This window comes from Carlito syrichta, unplaced genomic scaffold (genome assembly GCF_000164805.1).
Source record: "Carlito syrichta isolate Samal-C Ts95f unplaced genomic scaffold, Tarsius_syrichta-2.0.1 Scaffold304516, whole genome shotgun sequence".
In the NCBI taxonomy this organism is placed as follows: Eukaryota; Metazoa; Chordata; class Mammalia; order Primates; family Tarsiidae; genus Carlito; species Carlito syrichta.
In genome coordinates, this window is record NW_007248612.1 from 477,074 (window position 1) to 502,150 (window position 25,077).

The 25,077-nt window shown below is 39.0% G+C and overlaps 1 protein-coding gene across 1 annotated transcript in view; it reads left to right on the forward strand.

The window, feature by feature from the left end:
- Nucleotides 1-25,077, forward strand: part of BMPR1A (bone morphogenetic protein receptor type 1A) — a 66,222-nt gene that overhangs the window by 21,219 nt on the left and 19,926 nt on the right. Inside the window, exons 2-3 of the mRNA XM_008060108.2 lie at nt 16,853-17,071; nt 23,804-23,966. Of these exons, the coding sequence (XP_008058299.1) occupies nt 17,002-17,071; nt 23,804-23,966 (233 nt within the window). The 5' untranslated portion in view covers nt 16,853-17,001. The remainder of the gene's footprint in view (nt 1-16,852; nt 17,072-23,803; nt 23,967-25,077) is intronic.

Genomic DNA, 25,077 nt, shown 5'->3' on the forward strand with positions numbered 1-25,077 from the left:
GAGCGGCCACTGCACTCCAGTCTGGGTTACAGAGTGAGACTCCAACTCAAAAAAAAAAAATAAGGAAGTTACTCAGTTTAGCCCATACTCAAAAGGAATTTGTTTCTACCACTTGAGAAAAATATGAAGGAATTTGTGGGCATATTTTTAAACCACCACAGATGGTTTTCTCTTCGAGAAAGTTCTTAATATGAATTAGTATTAATTATACATTGAAGGAAAAAAGCCCTCTGATCATATCCCTAGATGGAGAAAAACCCCTTGATACAATTTAATTAATTTAGGAACAATTAACATGCCTGATATTGAGATTTTTCTATACAGGACATGATTCATCTTTCGATTTATTATTCTTATGTCCTTCAGTGTTTTACATTTAGAATTGCAAAATGTTACAATCAAGGATGAAGGTTGGAAGTCCTAGCCATAGCAATTAGGCAAGTTAAAAAAATAAAAGACATCTAACATAGGAAAGGAAGAAATAAAATTGTCCATTTGCAGACGACATGATTGTATATATAGAAACCTCTAAAAGCTTCATCAAAAAACTCTTCAAATTGATAAATAAATTTAGTAAATTTGCAATATACAAAATCAACATAAAAAATCAGTAACATTTCGATACACCAAAACAAACTAACAGAAAAAGAAATCAAGAAAGCTATACCATTTACCAAAAAAAGAAAAAAAAGAGCTAGGAGTAAATTTAACCAGGTAGGGGAAAGACCTCTACAAGAAAACAGTAAAACACTGATAAAAGAAATGGAAGAGGACACTAAAAAATGGAGAGATGTCTTATAATCATGGATCGGAAAAATTAATACTGTGAAAATGACCATACCACTGAAAGCAATCTATAGATTCAGTGCAATTCCTATTAAAATACATTGTCATTCTTCACAAAAATAGAAAAAAAATCTAAAATTCATGTGGAACCACAATAGATTGCAAAAAACTATCCTGAGTAAAAAGAACAAAGCAACTGGGTGCAGTGGCTCATGCCTATAATCCCAACACTTTGGGAGGCTGAGGTGAGAGAATTGCCTGAACTCATGGGTTTGAGACGAGCCTGGGCAACATAGCGAGACTTTATCTCCACAGTAAACCAAAAAATTACCCGGATATGGTGGTGCATGCCTGTAGTTCCACCTACTTGGAAGGCTGAGGTGGAAAGATCCTCTGAACCTAGCAGTTTGAGATTGTGGTGGCCATAAGCATCATGACCATGAGTGTGCCAATCCAACTCAAAAAAAAAAAAAGAAAAGAACAAAGCTAGAGCCTTCAAAATATACTACAAAATTATACTAATGAAAATATCATGCTATTGGCTTATAACCATACAACAGAACAGTGGAAAAGAATTGAGAACCCAGAAACAAAATCATATTTGCAGCCAACTGGATTGTTCACAAAGGAGCCAAGGACATACATTGGAGAAATGATAGTCTTCAATAAATGGTGCTGGGAAAACTGGATATCTATATGGAGAAGAGTGAAATGAGATCCCTGTCTCTCACTATATACAAAAATCAATTCATGATGGATTAAAGATTCAAATGTAAGATCTGGAAGTATGAAACTACTAGATGAAAACATTGGGGAAATGCTTTAGGACATAACATCTGGGCAAAGATTTTATGGAGAAAACCTCAAAAGCACAGGCAACTAAAACAAAAATAAACAAATAGGATTGTTTTAAACTAAAAAGCTTCTACACAGCCAAAGAAACAGTCAACAGAGTGAGGAGACAGCTAGCAGAATGGGAGAAAATACTGCAGACTACTCATTTGACAAGGGATTAATATCTACAATATACAAGGAACTCAAACAACTCAATAACTCCTGCAAAAAATTTGATTAAAAAATGAGCAAATGAGCTTCTCTAGAGAATACATATAAATAGCCAACAGGTATGTGAAAAAATACGCAACATCATTAATTATCAGGGAAATGCAATAAACCTACAATGAGATATCACCTCACACTTGTTGGAATGCTATTATAAAAAGACAACAAAGCAAATGCTGACAAGTGTACAAAAACGAGGGAACTCAGTTTTAGTGAGAATAATAAATTAGTACAGCCATTATGGAAAACAGTAAGGAGGTTCCTCAAAAATCTACAAATGGAACTATCGTATGATCTAGCAGCCCCACAACTGGAAAAGGAAAGGAAATCAGTATGTTGAAGTGATGTCTGAACTTTTATGTTTATTGCAGCACTATTCACAGCAGCCAAGATGTGGAATCAACCTAAGTACCCATCAGTAGATGACAGGATTTAAAAAAATGAAATATATGTATAGAGGAATACTATTCAACTATAAGAAGGAACGAGGCTGGGCTCAGTGACTCAGCCTGTAATCCCAGCACTTTGGAGGCCAAGGCCCACTGGTTGGAGACCAGCCCGGGCAACTTGGTGAGATCTCATCTCTACACTAAATCAACAAATTAGCCATGTGTGGTAGCACACTCCTGTAGTTCTGGCTACTTGGAAGGCTGAGGCGGAAGGATTGCTGGAGTCCAGCAGGTTGACGCTGGGGTGGCCGTGAGCATGCCACTGCCCTCCAGCCTGGGTAACAGAGTGAGACTCCAACTCAAAAAAAAGAAGGAAAGAAATCCTGCCATTAGTGGCTGCATGGATGAGTTTGGAGGACACTGTGTTAAATGGAATGAGCTAGACACAGAAAGACAAATTCCACATGTTCTCACTCAAATAGAGGCTTAAAAAGTTGACCTCACAGATACAGTAAAATACTGGTTACTAGAGGCTGAGAAGGGAAAGCAGGAGCAGAGATAGCCAGAAGTTAGTTAACAGATACAAAATTACAGCTAGATAGGAGTTAGTTCTAGTGTTCTATAGCATTGGAGGGTGACTATAATTAACAATTTATTGTATATTTCAAATAGAAGATTTTAAATGTTCCCAACACAAAGAAATGATAAATATTTGAGGTGATGGGTATGCTCATTACCCTGACTTGATCATTACATACATATTGTGTATACATATTAGAATGTCACACTGTACCTCACAGTTATTATGTGTCGATTGAAAAAAATAAAAACAATTAAAAAGAATACCATCCTGCACCTTTGGGAGGCTGAGGTGAGTGGATTGCCTGAGCCCGCGGGTTCGAGACCCGCCTGGGCAGGTGAGACCTCATCTCTACAATAAAATCCAAAAATTAGCCAGGTGTGTTAGCGCGTGCCTGTAACTCTGGCTACTCGGAAGGCTGAGGTGGAAGGATCGCCGGAGCCCAGCAGGTCGAGGCTGTGGTGGCCGGGAGCGGCCACTGCACTCCAGTCTGGGCGACAGAGGGAGACTCCAACTCCAAAAAGAAAGAAAGAAATACAAAGACATGTTGGTGAGTTTTAAACTAGTACTCTCAGAAAAACAGTCAGAAAGGTACCTGAGCTTAAAGACATGTTAAAAGGGGGGAAAAAGGACAAGTAATTATCAAGTCCATTTCATGCCACAATGTATTTTTAAAAAAACCCTAAATCAGTACATTTTAACCTGAAGAGACATTTTGACTAAGGAAAAGAAAATGGGCTGGGTGCGGTGGTTTACGCCTGTAATCCCAGCACTTTGGGAGACTGAGGCAAGAGGATTGCCTGAGCCCAGAGGTTTGAGACTAACCTGTGCAACTTGTAGAGACAACTCTACAATAAATTAAAAAATTAGCAGGGTGTGATAGCTTGCACCTGTGGTTCTAGCTACTTTGAAGGATGAGGAAGGACTGCCTGAGTTCTGTGGTGTCTGTGAGCTTACCACTGCACTCCAGCCTGGGTGACAGTTAAGACTCTGACTCAAAAAGTAAAAAAAAGAAAGAAAATGTAGATGTTTCATTCACAAGGGGGCAAACTTTTCCTGGGTTTCTAAGTTTTTCAGTTTCACATTCATACAGCAAGTATTTGTAATTTTTAGGATATTCTTTCCTATACCCACAGGTTTGTATGATTTTAGTTTCCTGTACTGTTGTTTGTGGGTCATGTTTGTCAGGGAAGAATTGTTCAAGATCTGTTTTTAACACCCTCTACTCTTACTCAGGACAGTTGAAGACTTATAATTTACATATAAATATTGCCTTTGAACATTTACTTGTGTCTACTTAGTAATAGATTGTAGTTTAGAGTTTTGAAGTTCCCTTTGTCCGACCACACTTTACCAAAGAAAAATATTGTTTTCTTTTTGTCTTTGATTATGTCCACAATTATTTAACTTGGTCTAACTATGTGGTATTGTACAAATATAACTCAAGCCTTTGTTTGCCTTAAGCAATATTTTAGATTTGGGGATGTGATGTTTACTTATACAAGTCTTTTAAAAGACCTTTTAATTTTATATATCAAACGTGCGTAAAAACAGTGGAAATTTTTCCTCGCTGGATCTTAACAAAAGTCAGGACTGGAAGTGAGCAAAAGGAAATGGTGTGGTTTTTGTATCATTTCAGTTGTATTGCGATAAGGAAATGAGATAGTTTATCTGTTGTGTTGCTCTTTTGAGAAAGTCTTTTTTGTATATAAAAGTTAAAGGAATTGGCATAACATTTAAATTTCTTCTACTCTATGTGGTTTTTTTTAAAGCAAATATTTACTTAGCATAACTATGTGCTAAGCACCGTTCTAGGTGCTAGAAATACAGAGTGAATGGAACAGGTGAGCCCTCCTGTCCATATGGAGCATACATTCTGTGTAGTATGTAGTATGGTTTAATGCTTTATCTTAGGATCACTCTGGCCACTGTGTTGCAAATACATGGTGGGTAAGGGTGGAAACAAGGGACCAGATATGAGGCTGTTTGAACAATCCAGGGAAAAGTGTTAGTGGCTTGGGCCAGAGAGCAGTGGAGATAATGAGAAGTGCATGGGTTCTGGATAGATTTTGCAAGTAGAACCCATAGATTTGATGACATATGATATAGACTGTGAGAAGGAAGGAGGGAGTGGTCAAGAATGACTGTATAGGATTTTAGGCCTGAAAAAAACTAGAAAAGTAAAGAGACTGTTAACTGAGGTGGGAGAGACTAGGGGTCTAGCTAGATTTGAGGGAGGAGGGAAGGACAAATTGGGAGTAATAAATACATTATATAGCTACTGATAACATTATTAAGTCAATTTTTATACTGTTTGAACTGTCTTAAAAATAATTAACTCTTTTCTGGCTGGGAGCGGTGGTTCCCAGCGCTTTGGGAGGTGGCAGCAAGAGGATTGCCTGAGTCCAGGGACTCGAGACCAGCCTGGGCAACTTGGCGAGATATCGTCCTTACAATAAATCAAAAAATTAGCTGGGCGTGGTTTCAGCTATTTGAAGGCCGAGGCAGAAGGATCACCTGAGCTCAGCAGGTCGAGGCTGCAGTGGTCTTCAGCATGCCACTGTAATCCAGCTTGAAAGATGGAGTGAGATTCCTACTAAAAAAATAAATAAAAATAAAAATAATTAACTCTTTCTTATGCCAGCCTATGTTTTCTTTGCAAATATATTATGAAGTATCTTTTTAAATAAGACACTTGCATATTTAGAATTGCTGATTTTATGCATATCAAGCCCAAAATACACATATGTGCCTTTTCCTTTTTCCCTCATATCAGCTAAAATATTTTTGGATGTAACAGAAAACGTACTCCCTCTGACCCAAAAAATGGAATTTATTTGCTCTTAATGGAAAAGCCCCTAAGCAATTCAGGCTTCGATCCAGGTTGCTTGAGTGACTCATTGATGTCCCTAAGGATCTGGCTTCTTTCAGTCTCCTGGCTCTGCCTTCTGGTTCCCCTTTGGGGCCCAGCGTAGCTGCCAGAATCTTCTGGGACTTCTGTTTCCTTATTCATATGTAATCTGGAAGAGCAACTTTGTCTCTACAGGTCAAGCAAAAGTCCTGAGACTCTGTTAGACCAGCTCACCCATGAACTTTCCTTTGTGGCAAAAAAAGAATATGCTGATTTGTTTAGCCTAGGACAGAGCCTCTCCTCCTGGAGCTTAGGGGATATCTATGTACTCTGAATTTTTAAAAAATTGTAAATAGAGAAAAACGTGGAGAGAAATAATTGGTTTTTAAATTGTTTTTGCATTGTACAAACATACAAGTATGATTCCTTTTTGAAGTGGTTGGGTAGCCCAGGGCAGTGGCTTGTGCCTTAAATCCCAGCACCTTGGGAGGTGGAGGCGAAAGCATTGCTTGAGTTCAGCACTTCGAAACTACCCTGGGGCAACTTGGTGAGACCTCGTCTCTACAATAAATAAAAAAATTAGCTGGGCATGGTGATACACACCTGTGGCCAGCTACTTGGATGGAAGGATCATCTGAGTCCAGCAGATCGAGACTGCAGTGACCGTGAGTGTGCCACTGCACTCCAGCCTGGGCAGCAGAGTGAGTCTCCGACTCAAAAAAAAGATAATTTTTCTTCTTCTTCAAGACCTAATGCAGTACTGTTACCACTTTAATAGCTTAAACTGCAAAGGATCCTTTTTAGATAATAATTAACTATGATTGTTGCATCATACTACTCAAGTCAGTGTTTTTCTGCAAATTGACCAAGGGGTTGACAAAGAAGTTACCAAAAAAAAAAAAATCAGTGTTTCTCAACAAGGAGGGCACTATTGGCATTTGATTGAGACAGTTCTTTATTTTGAGGAATTGTCCCTGTATACTGCATTGTATTTTCCATCTTGGTCCCTGGCCACTAGTCACCTGCATATTTTTGATCCTCTTCTGAGGGTATAGTAGCCCAGCTACTGCTGATACCTAAGGAACCCAGAGCAGGGCTTTTGAAGAGCTGGAACTGAGACCCTGAGAAGTAGGCACCTCTGGGTCCAAAAATTGCCAAGGGGCTAGTTCTCAGAGTATGGGAGGAAATTGGAAATCAGAGCCAACCACTGCTGCAAGATTGGAAGGGTGGTGTTCAGGTGACTCTGACACAGCAAATCAAATCAGGAAGAAGAAAGCACCTTCTCTTCCCCTTGTGCAGCATTGCATAGTTCCCCAGTTGGCAGAACCTCTCAGGGAGGCAACTGGTGACAGTATCCTAGCTCCAGCTTCAGAAAGTAGTCTGTAGATAAAAGAGGAAGACATTTTTTTTTTTAACTGAAAAGCAATAGTGTAGTAATAGACACTACTTTAAAAAAAAAAAAAAATCTCATTACTTTCCTACCAGCTCCTTACCATGTAATAGCAGGTAGAGTTTGGGCTTTGTTAGCAGCAAACCTGCCACTGACCGGTTGTGTTAACTTGGGCAGTTTTCTTAACTTTTCAGAGTTTCACTTTTTTCTTGCAGAGTTATGAAGATAAAATCTTAGTTGGTTCAATAAAAAAAAAACTTCTAATTCCCCTGTTTTTGTTTTTGTTTTTTTTAGTTGGAATTTCACTGTGTCATCTAGGCTAGAGTGCAATGGCATATTCATAACTTACAACCTCCTGGGCTCAGGCAGTCCTTCCACATGTGCTACCACTCCAAGCTAATTTTTTATTTTATTTTTTGTAGAGATGAGGTTTCACTGTGTGGTAGGCTGGTCTCAAACTTCTGGGCTCAAGCAGTCTTCTTGCCTCGGCCTCCCAAAGTGTTGGGATTATAGGCATGAGCCACCACGCCTAGCCCGGTTTCCCTTTTAATATTCATACTCATGGTATACTGGACAAAACACTGCTCTTTGGATTAGAAGACCTGGATCTTAGTGTGTCCTAGATAGATGCTATATGAAATTCAGCAAGTCATTTTATCTCCCTACCTGTCTTCTTTCTTTGAAAGCAGGAATAATTTTACTTACTATAAGGGTCATATTGATGGGATAATGTATGTAAAACTAATTTACAAATTATAAGAATGACAAAGATGATAGTGTCCTAACATAACTAAGCAGCTACAATTAAATACTAGATACATGAGTGTCTCTCATTTAATCTGCACAGAAGACCTAGATCTGTCTTATGCTAAACCCTGAACTCTTCACTACCACATAACACTGACTTTTTTTTGACCGTCTTACTCTGTCACCCAGGCTGGAGTACAGTGGTGAAATCAGAGCTCACTGCAGCCTCAAACTCCTGCCTCAGCCTCTTGTGTAGCTAGGACTACAGGTGTGAGCCACCATGCCTGGCTATTTTTTTTTTTTTTTGAAAAAGAAGAGATGAGGGTCTTACTGTATTTGCTAGGCTGGTCTTGATCTCCTAACCTCAAACAATCCTCCCGCCTCAGCCTCCCCAAGTGCTAGTATTACAAGCATAAACCACTGCACCAGACTACTAAGTTTATCTCTATTGAAATATTGTGTAGACTGGGCTCATGCCTGTAATCCCAGCACTTTGGGAGACAGAGGCTAGAGGATTGCCTGAGCCCAGGGGTTCAAGGTCAGCTTTGGCAATTTGGTGAGACCTCGTCTCTACAATAAATCAAAAAATTAGCCAGGTGTCATGGCACGCACCTATAGTTCCAGCTACTTGGAAGGCTGAGGTGAAAGAATCTCCTGAGTTCTGCAGGTCAAGGCTGCAGTGGCTGTGAGCATGTCAGTACTCCAGTCTGGGTGACAGAGTGAGACTCCCCCAAAAAAATATTGTGCAGAAACACAGGCAATATTGTTTACCATTATAGGCTGAGCATCCCTAATCCAGAAATCTGAAATACTATAAGATCTGAAATGTTTTGAGTGCCAGCATGACATGCAAAGGAAATGCTCATTGAAGTGTTTCAGATTTTGGATTTTTGGATTTGGAGTGCTGAACCAGTAAGTATATATGATGCAGATATTCCACACTTTAAAAAAAAAACCTGAAATTCAAAATGCTTCAGGTCCCAAGTGTTTCTGATAAAGGACACTCAACCTGTATCCTCAATGAATGGCTTTCCAAACCCTTTTCAAGCATTTCTGCATCTACTGGTCACTTTACCTGTTTTTTTTTTTTTTGTCATTTGTACTTATTCCAGAAGAGAGACAGAGGACTACCACCAAGACCGCTTAAATTAACAGCTGACAGGCATTAAGAATATTTATAAAAGTTTTGTTGTTATTGTTGCTGTTTAATACAGTTAAACAAAAAACTGTGGAGAACTAGGTTAGGGAATTTATAGTACAAGGTTGAATGGTGTTTTGAAAATAGATTATCTCCTATTTATTTTTTATTTTTGAGTTGGAGTCTCACTCTGTCACCCAGACTAGAGTGCCACCGCAGCCTCGACCTGCTGGGCTCCGGCGATCCTTCCGCCTCAGCCTTCTGAGTAGCCGGAATTACAGGCGCGCGCTACCTCGCCCAGCTAATTTTTGATTTATTGTAGAGATGAGGTCTCGCTGCCCAGGCGGGTCTCGAACCTGCGGGCTCAGGCAATCCACTCACCTCAGCCTCCCAAAGGCGCGGGATTACAGGCTGAGCCACGGAGCCCGGCTGATTATCTCCTATTTAAAAAAATATTTCATAAGCCAGGAAACACTTCTTGGGCATCTTAGAGGCTTCTGGTGAGGGATATAAAACACAAATGTATCAACTGTGTATAATGCCTTTTTAGTCCTTGAAGAATTTATACTTGTTTTGGGGAAAACATCTGGGCACAGAAGGAAAGTGAAGGTTTTGAGTGAGGAGGGGACAGTGAAGTAGAAATATAAAGGTCAGATATGTGACTTGTTTTGAAATAATAATTGAGCATGGAGAAAGGTGTGTAGTCAAAAAGTAATTTCAGAGGTGGGGTATAAATTGATAATATTAAGATGTTGAAGACGTGACAGAAGTGACTTTATAAAGTGGAACTTCCTCATCCCCATTTTAGATCAGAATGTAGCTGTGTTACTGCTTTTCTTTGCTTCTCACTCATAGATGTTATTGTCGGGTTTTCTAAAAGACCTTGTTATGAATGTCTGACCTCATAGCAAGATCTCACAGCATGGACTGCAAGACAGGCATTTTGGTAAAACTTCTATTTATTGCCTCAGATACACTCTCACAACTCTTTAGGCAAGTTATTTTCTTAGGAGTTTATGTTTCAATTGTGGTGAGACTGTTTTCTACACTGATATAAATAACTGTGAGTAGTGTTGTTTAGGTTTTATGTGTGTATTAGTCTAGGCATTGATGGGGAGGAGGTTAGAAATCAGAAGGAATGGTTGAGTTGCTTGTTAAGGGAAAAGATGATATTCTTATGCTAATACAAGCCCTGGATGAGAAGCAGAGCAGCCTGGCAAACAATGACTGTGGAGCCAGAAAGTCTGCAGTAAGTCTATTCCTTCTCAGAAAGCTTGTCAGACCAGGCGCCTGGAGCCGCCTGAGGGGAGGGACCCCTGGAAAGGGGAGTTTTCTCCTTGCCATTATATGGAATTGGCAACTGGCCAGCTTGTTGGAAATTCCCAAACCTCTCTACTAGAAAGTGAAAATCATGGGTGGGGGGCTTAACGGGAAGAGGAAAGAATGGCTTTAGTCTGTTTTTTCAGCTGACTTCAGCTTTTTCCTGTCCCCCCCCATTGAACTATTGGTTTAGCCTTCTTGCTGTTTGTGAAGCTTTAAAATTTTTGCTTAAAAAATTATTTATACTTTATTGAGTAATTTTGCCTTAATGTTACTTTCTTGAAGAAGAAACTGCGTTAATCTGTGTGTGTATAGCAAAATAAAGGACATATTTAGATGCCTGTTTGGTCTAGTTATTTAACAGCTTTTAAATGCCAGCATCATTTAAAAATTTTTTATTTCAAATGTCTGCCTGTCCTTATATTCTTGACATTGCAAGATTAGGTATTTTTAATTTAGTAAACAATTCTAATAAATTGCTTAAGAATTTTTAAAAAATTACCAGTGTTAGAATTATATCTTTAGTTTTTTAAATGATTAAAAAGTAAAATAAATATTTTGCTATATGAGTTTAGAAACAGTTACTATGTATGATGAGACAAATAGAGGGAAGTCCTCAGCATCTATGTTATTAATCATAATCATAGCAATAACAAATTGACTTCTATTCATTGAAATGTTAACTGTGATTCAGGGTACTAACTCATTTGGGTTAGTCATATTACCCCTGTTTTGTGGCTAAGGAAACTGAGACCTAGATAGCATAAGTGACTTCCCCAAAGTCACACAGCAGATAAGTTCTGGAGTTGATTTTTGTTTTGTTTTAAGAGACAGGGTTTTGCTGTATTGCCCAGGCTGGTCAATACAATCAAAAGATCCTCCTGCCTCAGCTTCCTGAGTGACTGGTACTACAAGCTAGCCCAGCTAGGAGCTGATACCTTAAACCAAGCAGAATGACATCATAATTCACTTTCTTAAATTTGCTACCCAGGATAGAAATGATGAGAAGTTCCTTTATCTAGAACACAAAACTGATGTCATTTTTCTGGAACCCATAGTTTAAAAGGGCACATGTAGCATTATGTAGTGTAGAACTAGGGACAGATTTTTACCCTCCAAAATTAGCCTTGCTTGGTGAGGTAATCTGAAAACAAACGAAGAGTGTACTTTTGGCTACTCCTTGGAAAGAAAGATGTCAGATACATTATCTAGTTAATTCTTTGAGTATTTTGACTATCTTATACTTTCATTGTTGTACTCTGACCTGTGTACTTTTCAGGCTTCTGTCTTGCTTAACTATACAATAATTTGTAGTGATTAGGCTTTTGTTATTTTTGTCAGATTTCTCATAATTATTGTATTAGTTATCTATTGCTGCCTAACAAATTACCCCAAAACTTAGCAGTTTAAAACAACCAGCATTCACTATCTCACACCTTTTCTTCTCTCTCTCTCTCTCTCTCTCTCTCTCTCTCTCCCCCTCTCTCCACCTCCCTCTCTCCCTCTCTCAATTAGAGACAGAATCTTACTCCATCACCCATGCTGACAGGCTAGAGTGCGTCGTTCAGTGGTGCTATCATAGCTATCATAGTTCATTGTATCCTCAAACTCCTGGCCTTAAGTGATCCTCCTGCCTTGGCCTCCCAAAGTGGGATTACAGGCATGAGCCACTGCGCTCAGCCTCATACATTTTCTGAGGGTAAAATTCGTGGTTTTAGCTTAAGGGTCTCATGAAATTGTGGTTGAGGTGTCTATAAAGCTGCTGTCACTTGAAAGCTTCCCTGGGGCTGAAGGATCCACTTCAAGGTGGCTTATTCACATCGCTGTTGGCAGTCTCTATGGGGTTCCTTGAGTGTCCTTAATGACATGGCAGTTGGCTTCCCTGAAGTGAGTTTTTCAAGACAGAGCACAGAGGAAACAGAAGTCCCTGTTATGACCTAGTTACAGAAGTCACACACTGTTGCTTCCATCTTACTTTATTAGAAGTAAATCACTAAATCCAGTCCATGTTCAAGGGAGAGAGTTAGGCTCTACCTTTAACTGTGAAAAATACCACTTGTGAATAGTTTATATTCCAGCTGTGGTAATATGCACATGGTAATGTTGTATACCGTGGATCTTGAATATCACAGTGAGTGCCACACAAAGGTATATGGCATTTAATTATTAATGTAGTTTTTATTTTTTTATCTTACTTTATTTTTTTGAGTTGGAGTCTCACTCTGTCGCCAAGACGAGTGCAGTGGCCGCTCCCGGCCACTGCCAGCTCGATCTTCTGGGCTCCGGCGATCCTTCCACCTCAGCCTTCCAAGTAGCTGGAACTACAGGCGTGCGCTACCACACCCGGCTAATTTTTTTGAATTATTGTAGGGATGAGTTCTCGCCAAGTTGCCCAGGCGGGTCTCGAACCCGTGGGCTCAGGCAGTCCACTCACCTCAGCTTCCCAAAGGCGCGGGATTACAGGCTGAGCCACCGAGCCCGGCTATTAATGTATTTTTTAAATGAATGGTATTCTAGGGGCCTCTTCTCTTTTTTTTTTTTTGAGTTGGAGTCTCACTCCATCGCCCAGACTGGAGTGCAGTGGCCGCTCCTGGCCACCGCAGCCTCGACCCGCTGGGCTCCAGCGATCCTTCCGCCTCAGCCTTCCGAGTAGCCGGAACTACAGGCGCGCACTACCATGCCCGGCTGATTTTTTTTGATGTATTGTAGAGATGAGGTCGCGCCAATTTGCCCGGGCGGGTCTCGGACCCGCAGACTCAAGCAATCTACTCACCTCAGCCTCCCAAAGCGCTGGGATTACAGGCTGAGCCACCGAGCCCAGCCCACCTCTTCTCTTTTTACTCTCTTAGAGGTTTATCTTATCCAGCCCCATAGTTTTGAATATCTTTATGCTTTGACATAACCGGTTTATATCTTCTGCCCCAGATGCTTCCTTGAAGCTTCAGAACCAGAAGCCCATTAGCTGTTTCTTTTGGGTAATATCAGATGTCTAAATTTGAACCTTTGATCTCTTCACAAATTGCCCAGGCTGGTCTCGAACCCCTGAACTCAGAAAATTCTCTCACCTCAGTCTCCCAAAGTGCTGGGATTACAAGCGTGAGCCACCGTGCCCTGCCGGCAAAAAATTTTTGTAGGCAAAAAACCTGTGATAACTTGTATGGAGACAGCCATCAAATCTTAGCTGACTTTACACTCAATACGTATCTGTATTGACAAATGCTGAAACATGAATGCAATCTTGTCAAGCATTAACGGAAACTCTTTCAAAATCACCTATTTTCTTTGACCCCTTGCTTTCCCATACCCCACATCTAAGCCATTACCAAGTACTACTGAGTCTGTTTTTGAAGGATAGCATGAATCCATCCACTGTACCACAGCTACCCTAATAATTTTTTTTTTTTGAGTCAGAGTCTCACTCTGTCACCCAGGCTGGAGTATAGTGGCATGCTGCTCATGGCCACCATAGCGTCGACCTGCTGGGCTCAGGCGATCCTTCTACCTCAGCCTTCCAAGTAGCTGGAATTTCAGGCATGTGCCACCACACCCAGCTAATTTTTTGATTTATTGTAGAGATAAGGTCTGGCCATGTTGCCCAGACTGGTCTCAAACCCTCCAGCTCAGGTAATCCTCTCCCCTCAGCCTTCCAGAGTGCTGGGATTACAGGCATGAGCCACTGTGTCCGTCTGCCACCCTGATCGTAACCACTATTATCATTCTAAATTTCCACAGTATTTTTACTGGTCTGTTTGTTTTTGCTCTTACCCCCTCCTGTCGATTATATAGACAACAATGGCCACTGAAGTTTAAATCTCAAATCCTTCATATGATCTTGCTGACCTGGTCTTTGTCTTCTATGTCTCTTCACCTTCATCTCCTACCACACTGTCCTTTATTTTCAACATTTCAAACAGTAGATGTTTCGTTTGCTTTTTGCTTCAAGATTTTTGCACAGGCTGTTCTTATGCCTATAACTTCTCCCTTTTTTAATTTGCTATAACTCTTTATTCTTTAATTCTTAATGTCACTTTTAGGCATGGCTTTCTTTGACCCCTCCATCTAAATTAGATTAGGTTATTGCCCTGTATTCCTCCAAGACCTGACACTTTTCTTCCTTTGCACTAACTGCAAATTATGATTTATATACCACTGTCTTGTTCAGTGTCTGAATAGCTTAATTGTCTTATTTAATGACTGTGGACTTCATGGAGGCTAGGTGTGTTTGCTCTCAATACTATTCTCAATATCTATTATAGAATCATACATGACATAGGTACTTAATAAACATTTAGGGAACAAATTAATATTCAGTGGCAGGACCACTGTTTACATACAACATCAGTGTTGGAAGGGATCTGATAGATCATTTAATTAGTCTCCCTTTCTATCATATTGGTCATGCCCCCGGCAAAGGTGCATTCAAAGTTTGTTCCTTTCCTGGTTCTCAGTTTGGTTTTATCTCAGCTGGGGGTGGTTTCTATGTTCTTGCATTTCTGTCATTCTTCTCTAAAGTGCTTAAGAGGCCTGATCAGGTAGAATGAAGCAAAATGGTTATCCTCTGATTTACAGCAGTATGCGTCCGTTAATGCATGACAAGATTGCGTTAATGTTTCAGCATTTGTCAATACAGATACATATTGAGTGTATAGTCAGCTAAGATTGGATGGCTGTCTCCATACAAGTTATCACAGGTTTTTTGTCTATAAAATTTTTTTGCAGACAGGGCATGGTGGCTCACGCTTGTAATCCCAGCACTTTGGGAGACTGAGACGAGAGGATTGTCTGAGTCCAGGGGTTTGAGACCAGCCTGGGCAACTTGACGAGACCGCATTTCTATAATAAATCAAAAAATTAGCCGGATGTGGTGGCACATGCCTAGTTCGAGCTACTTGGAAGAATTTCCTGAGCCTAGCAGATCAAGATTGCGGTGACCATGAGCGTGCCACTGCACTCCAGTCTGGAGACAGAGTGAGACTCTGACTCAAAAAAACAAGAAACAGTGACACTGAAAGCAAGGCATAGTAGTCAGTCTCCTGGCTGAGACTATGAACTCTTTGAAGCAGAGGCAGACCATACTCATATTTGTATTTCTAATACCCTACACTGGTCTGTAATAAGTACTCAACAGATGTTGGTGAATAAGTGAGTAGATGAATGAGTGAAAGTACAGCCAGGAGCTGAGAGCTAGCAAGGGAGGAAGGAATGAAACCAGGGTTACTTGGTATGGTGACTGGGAGGGATGGTGCTGCCTTTTCCTGTGATAACCAGTGGAGGAAGAGACCTACAGCACATCTACAGGAGCATGGAGGAAAGGCATGAGTGTGGTTTAGACAGGTGAACTGTAATTCCATTTAATGGGCAAAAAGAAATGGGGAGAGAGATCAGAGTTGGAAATATACTGCAAACTTGTCCTACTTTTGAAACTCGGAACAAGTATCCCTAGACTCACAATTGAATACTTTGAAAAAGTTTTTCTAAGACATACTGTTAAGTCTTGTGACAAATAATTCTGTAATTATTTTAGGCCTTACCTCTTATTCTCTCAGCATGATATGATGGAAAACAATTTAATTTTATAGTAGAGAAATAAAGAGATTGCAGGGATTTTAGAACTGAGCCATATATAAAATGCGTATCTAAATGATACATTATTGTAAACCTTATTTGCTTCAATACTTTACCTTTGGAGAGCTAATGAAGGTGAAAAAGATGAAATAGAAAGCCCAAGTTATGAATAGTGGAAATTACACCAGGGCAATTGTGTTATAAATCAGCAAAATTTTTACATTCAGGAATAGTTCAGGCTGAAGTCAGGAAAATCAAACTGCCTAAAACAATAGGATGTTGGGAAATAGAGTTACATTTATCTTGAAACAAACTAGCTTTCTTCCCCTTGTTATTTATTTCACTATTTTGAGACCTTTAAAAGTTCATTGTCTATATTAATAATCGCTAAATCTTAATTGGAGAGATTGTGTTTCACGTTCTTATTTAAAAGCTCAATTTTATCATGTTTAAGTCAGATTTGCAATGTTTTAGGAGAATAATTTTATTTAAGGTACATTTCTATTTGTTTTTGCTTTAATAATGAAGCACACTGCTTACTTAAGTGTGTAATTTTCTAGGCTCTCTTTTCTACCTATAGAATAAATTATTTGTTAGAAAGACATGCGGTGTTTTTATCTACTAGCATTTGAAAGAATATTGATGGATAGCTTTATGTTTTACATTTGACACTTCCTGTTTAATTCTTACTATATTTAGGAATTTTCTGGCTAATAATAAAATAACTTAGTTACTGTAGAGTAGCCAGGAAAAACTATTGAAATTATTTAGTGTACTTTTCTTGCTTTACATATGGCTGATCTGAAATCAGGAGAGGTTGCAAGCTATTAACAATTATTCAAACCTCTGCACACTGTACTTAGATTTAAATATATATATATTGAAATTTTGGAATTATAGCTCCTTTTAAAAAAACAAGGATATTGTTAATCTTTAAAATGTATTTGATTGTTTGAACGTGTTTTTTGGAAAATGTTCCAGAATTCAGTTATGCTTATTATCTTTTTAAACTTTTGTCTTTCAGGAGTCAGGAGAAAGCAGTGGGAGTTGGAGTCATTGTCAAATGCTTGCAGCCTTTTACAAGAAAATCTCATTGAATAATAGTCATTCAAATTAGTAAAATAGCAGGACTAGTTATTGACAGTGACAGTATTCAGGAAACATTAAAATTGAATGATGACTCAGCTATATATTTGCATCAGATTATTGGGAGCTTATCTATTCATCATTTTTTATGTTCAAGGTAAATCAATGTTCAACAATTTATTTCTCTGTATAAAAAAGCACTATTTCTTGCAGTTGTTCTTTCAACTTATGTTCCTTTTTAAATAGTTAGACCCAGCATACTAGCACTGCTTTTAAGTAAAGTGGCAAAGATCAAACACGTGTCAAGTAACTTTTAAATTTGTGATAGAAACATTTTCAAGTATTTTTAAAAATCTCAGTCTCTCTGAGCCTGTTTTCTCACCCGTAGCCATGATGATACATGGTATCAGGTCTTGTGAGGATCAAGTAAGATAAAGTACATAAAGCACCTGATTTAATTCCTAAAAGACAGGGTAATAGGTACTCAAGGCTGAGCTTCAAAAGTTCTGTCTCCTTCAAAATACAATAAGGAGTAAGTGCAAATAATAATTTTTAAATAATTTTATTTTTAGTAAAAGACTTAGCCGGGCTCGGTGGCTCAGCCTGTAATCCCGCGCCTTTGGGAGGCTGAGGTGAGTGGATTGCCTGAGCCCGCGGGTTCGAGACCCTCCTGGGCAGCGAGACCTCATCTCTACAATAAATAAAAAAATCATCCGGGTGTGGTAGCGCATGCCTGTAGTTCCAGCTACTTGGAAGGCTGAGGCGGAAGGATTGCTGGAGCCCAGCAGGTCGAGGCTACAGTGGCTGGAAGCGGCCACTGCACTCCAGTCTGGGCGACAGAGTGAGACTCCAACTCAAAAAAATAAAAATAAAAAATAGTAATATTATATTTGCTACCTCACATGTCTAATTTTCTTGGCATTTCCCTCATGGTTCATCATGGATGCTATTATCTGCATTTGAGGCGGGTGAAATGAAGAAAGGGCCAGCTCTAGCCTCAACTGGACCTTATATCAGGAAAGCAAAAGTGTCCCCAGAAACTACACCCTGCCAGCAGATTTTCTCTTAAATCGTAATCATTCCTCATAAGAATTTCTGGAAAACAGGAACAGGATTGTCACAATTGACTTAGCTTAATCTATATCCATTACCTAGGACTGGATACATTGTCCCCCCAAACAAAATCAGAGTTTGGTTAACTAGGAAAAAGGGGATAATAGATATGAGTTCACCAACTAAAAGAACCTGGGCAGATTTTATCTCTTCTATCTGTTAGAATGTTTTTCACTACAGGTAACCAAAAAAGCAATTCAAAAGAGCTTAAACAATAAAAAAATGTAATATCATACACAAAGTCTGAAAGTAAGGGGATTGCAGTTAGTAAATTATGTGCTCATCAAGAACCAAGTTCTTTATGTCAGTTGAGCATTTACCCATAGGTTAACTCACTTCATAGCCACAGTGTGGCTGCTGAGGGGCCAGACATCATATGCAGATATGGTAACATTGAATTGACAACATTCAGTGAAAGAGGAGGGATGACTATCTCTGTGTCTGTTTTTAATTGGTAAATCTTACCCCACGTAACCCCCCCCAACAGATTTCCTTCTAATCTTAGCCAAAATTCATTATATGCTCTTGTGTTAAACAAATCACTGGCAGGCGGAATGGAAGTAAAATTGTTAGATTAGACCAACAGTTATCTCTGCCGAGGGTAAGGCTGTGCTTCCCTGAATCACATGGTGGAAAGCAGACACTTGAACACAAAAAGGGTGTGTGTACCCATATATACACACTTACCTGTGCCAGCAAGGTAAAGGGAAGAATAACTAACAATATCTGTTGCAGATTACCATATTTGTCCCCCTAACATTATACGTACTCTTACATACATATACTAAAAATGCTGCTTGTAATGCTATGAAATATCCAGTTCCTGTTCTAAGGGTCTGTAAACCCAGTTTCATCTATTTAGTGTACTTCTGGGCGGTGTGCAGTCCTCTCCTTCTGGTGCAGATGTGCCTCTTAATGTTCTAGCAACATGTGGCTAAAAGACAAACTATCAATGTGCAGTCTACCCTGTATCCAATTATGATGCTATAGGATCAGTACTATATAAACTCCCATTCAGAGGAAGGAAAATTGGAAACAACTTCAATAGTCACTTTTCCATAGGATGTAGATTAAGGATGGATAGCTTATCTGACAGCCCCCAGTTTTTTCTGTGAGGATTTCCCGTATCTCTGGTTTTTCTTGGCTACATGGACTCTGAGATGGTCTTTGTGTAGGATAGATTTTCTGGAGACCAAACAGCTTTAAGCTTGTTAGTATGGAAGTCTGGTTACTAGAAATTGCCTCATAGACTGAAAATGCACAGCCTGAGTCAGCCTTACTATTGGGATATCTTTAGTAGTAAAGTTCCTTTAAAATTTTAGTAGTCTTATATTATGTTTGCTTCTGATCTCTGTTGCTGAGGTCTATGAAACACATTAAACCCTACTAAATATCTTGTCTAGGTGTGGTATTCAGAGAATTCCTGACCTTTAGCCACCATCCTTTGCTCTGCCAATTTTCCTGGCCTCTGGTTTAATGACATCTGCTCTTAGGCACTGGGCTCCTTTTCAGTGCTAGAAAATGGTCCAGCTTTGTTTGGTTTCATATTACTTATCTATGAATAAATATTAAAATAGTGGCCAGGCACAATGGCTCACATCTGTAATCCTAGAATTTTGGGAGGCTAAGGTGGGAGAATTGTTTGAGCCCAGGAGCTTGAAAACAGACTAAGCAATATAGCGAGACCTCATCTCTACAGAAAAAATGCATGCCTATGGTCCCAGCTACTCCAGAGGCTGAGGCATCGAGGCTGAGGTGAACCATGATTGTGCCACTGCACTCTAGCCTCAGTGACAGAATGAGACCCCGACTCAGAAAAGAAAAAAAAAAATTTTGGCAGGATCTGGTGACTTATGCCTGTAATCCCAGCACTTTGAGGGGCTGAGGCGGGAAGATTACTTGAGCCCAAGAGTTTGAGACCAGCCCTGGCAATATAGTAAGACCTTGTTTCTATTAAAAAAGAAATTAAAATAGTATCAAATGTCAGTATTGATTGGTCTTTTTTATCTAAGTCTAAGCTTTAGTAGATAAGGGACTTTTGTTTTGTTTTGTTTTAAAAGCAGGATTTATTGAGAGGACAGAAAAGCTCCAAGAGTGGGAGGGGACCCTTACTGTTGTTTACTGTTATAGTCACCCAAGGCTTAAAATAGTGCCTAGCACTGTGTATTTTCTCAATACATTTTTGTTTAATGGATGAATATGGTTAAAGTGAAAAAAGCAAATTGCCAAACTATTTTCTCAGCCATGTATTTTTATACTAACCAACCCAGTAGCAATAAGCACTTGTAACACTCAGATTGTGATCTCTGATTATCTGTTTTCATTAAAAGGATCTGGAACTCCTGGGAGAATTTGCTGACTTTAAATCTGTGGCAGAGAAAACCAAGGTGATCTTGGTATATTTTGGCCAGCAAGCAAGAGAAAGTTCAGAGGATTCAGGGACCAGTTTGCATTGGCCAGAGATGGAACAATTTGAGCATTAGTAAGGATAATAACTGCAGTGAATTGAAACAAATCAAATATGTTTAAATCCATGAGTTGGTAATAACACTTTTAAAAAAACCTAATTGACTACTGTTGAAAGATGCAAATTAACTCATTAATTTTGAAAACTGGTAAATAGAGAAAGCAAGCATTAATCTGACCTTTCTTATATGAACCATGCCACTTGTATTCGATTAGTAGATGAGGGAAAGTATCTCATTACAGAGGTATTCCAGGTAATAAATAAGAAGAAATAATAGAATACACCATTTTATACTACCCTTACTGAATTAATGAACTTAGTTTTTAAAAATAGAGATGACTAGACATATGTATCCCTCCTTATCAAGTAGCCACATTTCAGGTGCTCAAAGGCCACATGTGGATTGTGGCTACAACACTGGGCTGCATAGCTCTAGATCTAACTACCATTTACAAAAACTATAGAGGACAAGAGAACATGTCAAATGATACCAAGAGGGCCAAGAGGGTGCGATCAGAAAAGTCATAGGGTGTTCAATACTATAAGACAAATTACCCAGTTTCTTCAATAAGTGCATTTCAAGGAAAGAAAGAAGAAGGTAAAACGTATAGATTAAAAGAGACTTAGCTGAGCCTGTGGGTTCGAGACCAGCATGGGCAACTTGGTGAGACCTCATCTCTACGATAAATCAAAAAATTAGCCGGATGTGGTGGCACATTCCTGTAGTTCCAGCTACTTGGAAGGCTGAGATGGGAGGACTGCCTGAGCCAGTAGATCGAGGGTGCAGTGGCTGTGAGCAACAGAGTGAGACTCCCAACTCAAAAAAAAAAAGTCTTCACTTGTATACTATCTTATGTCTACATAGGCACTTTATTATACATTGATTTGATCTGTATATAACCTCTTTGTTTGAATTAGGTAGGTGTTATCACCATTCTCTATAGATAGGGAACTAAGATTCAGAGAATAACTTGTCTATGTCCATAACTGGGACTTGAACCCTTGACTTCTTACTGTTACTTCAGTGTTATTTCTACCACTCTATATAATTAGCTTTTTGAAAAATCAGTTGCATGTGGTACGTTTTTTGCCATTTATTCTCCACAGTTGAATTCATAATCTCTTCTGTTACTGTAATTGGATTTCAGAGCTTGTTAGGAGACCTCAGATGTCCTCTAGTCCTGTGGCCTTGAGTAAATGCGGTCTGGAGAAGTTGCATGGCTTACTTAAGATCATCTAGCTAGCTAGATGGGTAGACCTACAATAGACCAGAATCTGAGTTTCCTAATTTTCTGCCCAGTGGGTTTCTTTCCCTCCTGTATCCCCTGCCCTTCTTCTATCTTTTATAGTTGATGTTCTTAATACAAATGAGATCTTTATGTTTTGTAGCACTTTATAGGGTTAACAGAAGCCTTGTTGTTATAGTATTTATGATGGGGGGACCCAAAAACCCCCAGAATTTATGTATAAAAAATTGTATATTTATTCTTATATGTTTAAATTTCAGTCACCTTCAAAGTACTCTCCATTTGATGCAGTACCCATGTGGAGACTCTTTTTCCACTGCTCAAAGCAGTTTTTGAATTTGTCAGTTCCCTTCCTCCACATTTTCCTACATCGGCAAAATGTTTTTTTCATCTGGGGAAACAAAACAAAATTACTAGGGGCAAGACAATTGAACAGGGAGGGTGGGGCGCAGCAGTCATGCTATTTTTGGTCAAAAACTACTGAACTCAGGGTGTGTGTCTATTTGCCATAACTCAAGATGTTTCTTTCTCAAATTGTGACACAGCCTTCTCAAAACTTACAGATAAAAACTTTGGTTGACCATTTGATCCTGGGGAAGAAATTCCAAGTGTACTTAAAGGGACTTGCCCTCCAAAAGATAATTCTGTTTTTTGGGGGGTCCCCCTTTTTATTTCTGAAAGGAGAGTGATGGTGAGGGGGATGACTAATATATATGTACACAAACCGCTAGCTCTTTTTTAAAAAGTGTTTTCTCTCCTGGTGTTTGTTTCTATTAATAAATACTCATTCAGATTGGGTGTGGTAGCTCATGCCTATAATCCAGCACTTTGGAAGCTGAGGCGGGAGGATTGCCTGAGCCCAGGAGTTTGAGAAAACAGCCTGGGAAACATACTGACACCTTGTTTGTACAAAAAAAATCACAAACATGTCACCTGGGCATGGTGGCATGCATCTGTAGTCCCAGCTACTCAAGAGGCTGAGGCGGAAGGATCGCCTGAGCCCAGGAGGTTGAGGATATGGTGAGCCGTCATCATGCCATTGTACTCCAACCAGTGACAGTTAGACCCTAACTCAAATAAATAAATAATTACTCATTCAGTAGCAAATTCCTTTTTCTGCCGTCGATGTGTATGTGTGTGTATGTGTTTTTTCTCTTTAGTAGTTGATCTCATCAGTATGGCTAAAATCAAGCCCACGGTGTATCTTGACCCACTTATTTAACATTTATAATAAAATATATGTACACTTACATGTGTGGCTCTACCTTTCATTCCCTTGAGAGCAACCCACAAGGAATAGCCTAGTTGATTTTAGCTGATCATCAGAGAGGAAGGAATTACTAAAACAATTGCTTTAGTTCTGTTTGCAGCCTGAAATATTATTCAGTACAAAACCTGTCACTGGAGGATACTAGACTCTAATGCAAGAGCCCAGTTGCATTTCTGTAAGCTAATTACTACCCTCCAGTAGCCTTCAGTTCCTGGCATCATGGTCTAGAGTCAAGCCAATGACCTTGAGGTAAAAGACTCCAGATAGCGTAATTGGTTGCTATGCTCTCATGATTCCCTTACTCAAGCAATTAAAGGCCAAAGCAAGATGCTTAGTAACTCTTTTTCCACAGAGGACTAAAAAAAATACAAATAAATAAAGGACTAAAAAAAAAAAAAGCTAGTCGCAAGTTAAAGAATCATAATTTGTCTATATTTTCATGATTGAAAACAATCTCAACCCTGAAGTCTCTCCTCATTTTGTACTTTACGAGTTGTGATCATGCTCTACCTTGTGCCATTCTTGTTTGTCTTCCACTAGTTTTTGTTTCTCACTAGTGCAACAATTGTGACAGCCATCTGTATACACCCCCATAACCTGGTACTGTGTAAGTCTGTGCATAATAGTTGACTAATAAATGTCTGTTAATTGAATGAAATTTATATTTTTAAAGAAACATATTAGCTGTAGTTATTACTATAAGAAAACTTTGAAACTTTTTCCCACTGAAATTTTTAATCAAAAATTAGCTTTTTAGAAATGATTTCTGTACCAACTCATATTTGAATACAGGGCAGAATCTAGACAGTATGCTCCACGGCACTGGAATGAATTCAGACTCCGACCAGAAAAAGTCAGATAATGGAGTAACCCTAGCACCAGAGGATACTTTGCCTTTTTTAAAGTGCTATTGCTCAGGACACTGCCCAGATGATGCTATTAATAACACATGCATGTAAGTATTTTATGCAGTCTTTCGTAAGAGTTAGGAGAATAAAGTTACATTTAATGCTATTTTTAAAATGGTTAAAATTGTCTGAGGTTTCTTTTTTCCTTTATATATGGTATCCTTCCAGAGAGTTCAAAACTTTTTGTTTTATATATAGGAAGATTATTCTATTAGGTGGTTGGTAGTTACTTTATTAGAGTTATACTATAATACAGCTTATTAAATAAGAAAAAGGAATCTAATAATTATCAAACACTGAGCTTATTTAATAACCCTTTTGTCATAAAATTATTGATGCTCATTGTAGAAAACTTAGAGATTACCAAGAAGAAGCAAAAAAAAAAAAATCACATAAAACCTTCTACTTCTTAATTGGTTGACACATTTATTGATATATAAGAATGATAGGCCAGGCTCGGTGGCTCAGCCTGTAATCCCAGCACTTTGGTAGATCGAGGTGAGTGGACTACTTGAGCCCATGGGTTCGAGACCAGTCTGGGCAACTTGGCGAGACCTCCTCTCTACAATAAATTTAAAAAAACAAAATAAGCCAAGTGTGGTAGTGTGCACCTGTAGTTCCAGCTACTTGGGAGGCTGAGGCAGAAGGATCGCCAGAGCCCAGCAGGTAAAAGTTGGGTTGGCCATGAGTGTGCCACTGCACTCTAGCCTGGGAGACAGAGTGAGTCTCCAACTCAAAAAAAAAAAGAAGATATTGTAATATCAGCTTAATGTTATTTTGTTATTTTCTGACCTGTGAACTTCCCAGTTTAAGTCTGATTTGTGTAACTATCTTAGCTTTTCTACTAAATTTTATGTATAAACTATTCACATTTTTATGTAATTCTATTTCGTATTATTTGGAGATACTGAAAAAATGATTTAATAAGTAAAAAAAAAATGCCTGAACAACTCAACTTATCAGTCAATTAATTGTCTCATTATTATAAAAATAATATCAGGTTTTATACTTTCCTAACTGGAGCTGTTTGTCTGTAGAGGAGTGCTCCCACTATGCCTCCAAATGATTTTATTTGTAGTACCTACTTGATAGTATGGACTATTTGTTAGTGACCTAGTAGCCAGCACTTTGGGAGGTCAAGGCTTTGAGTAGCCACTG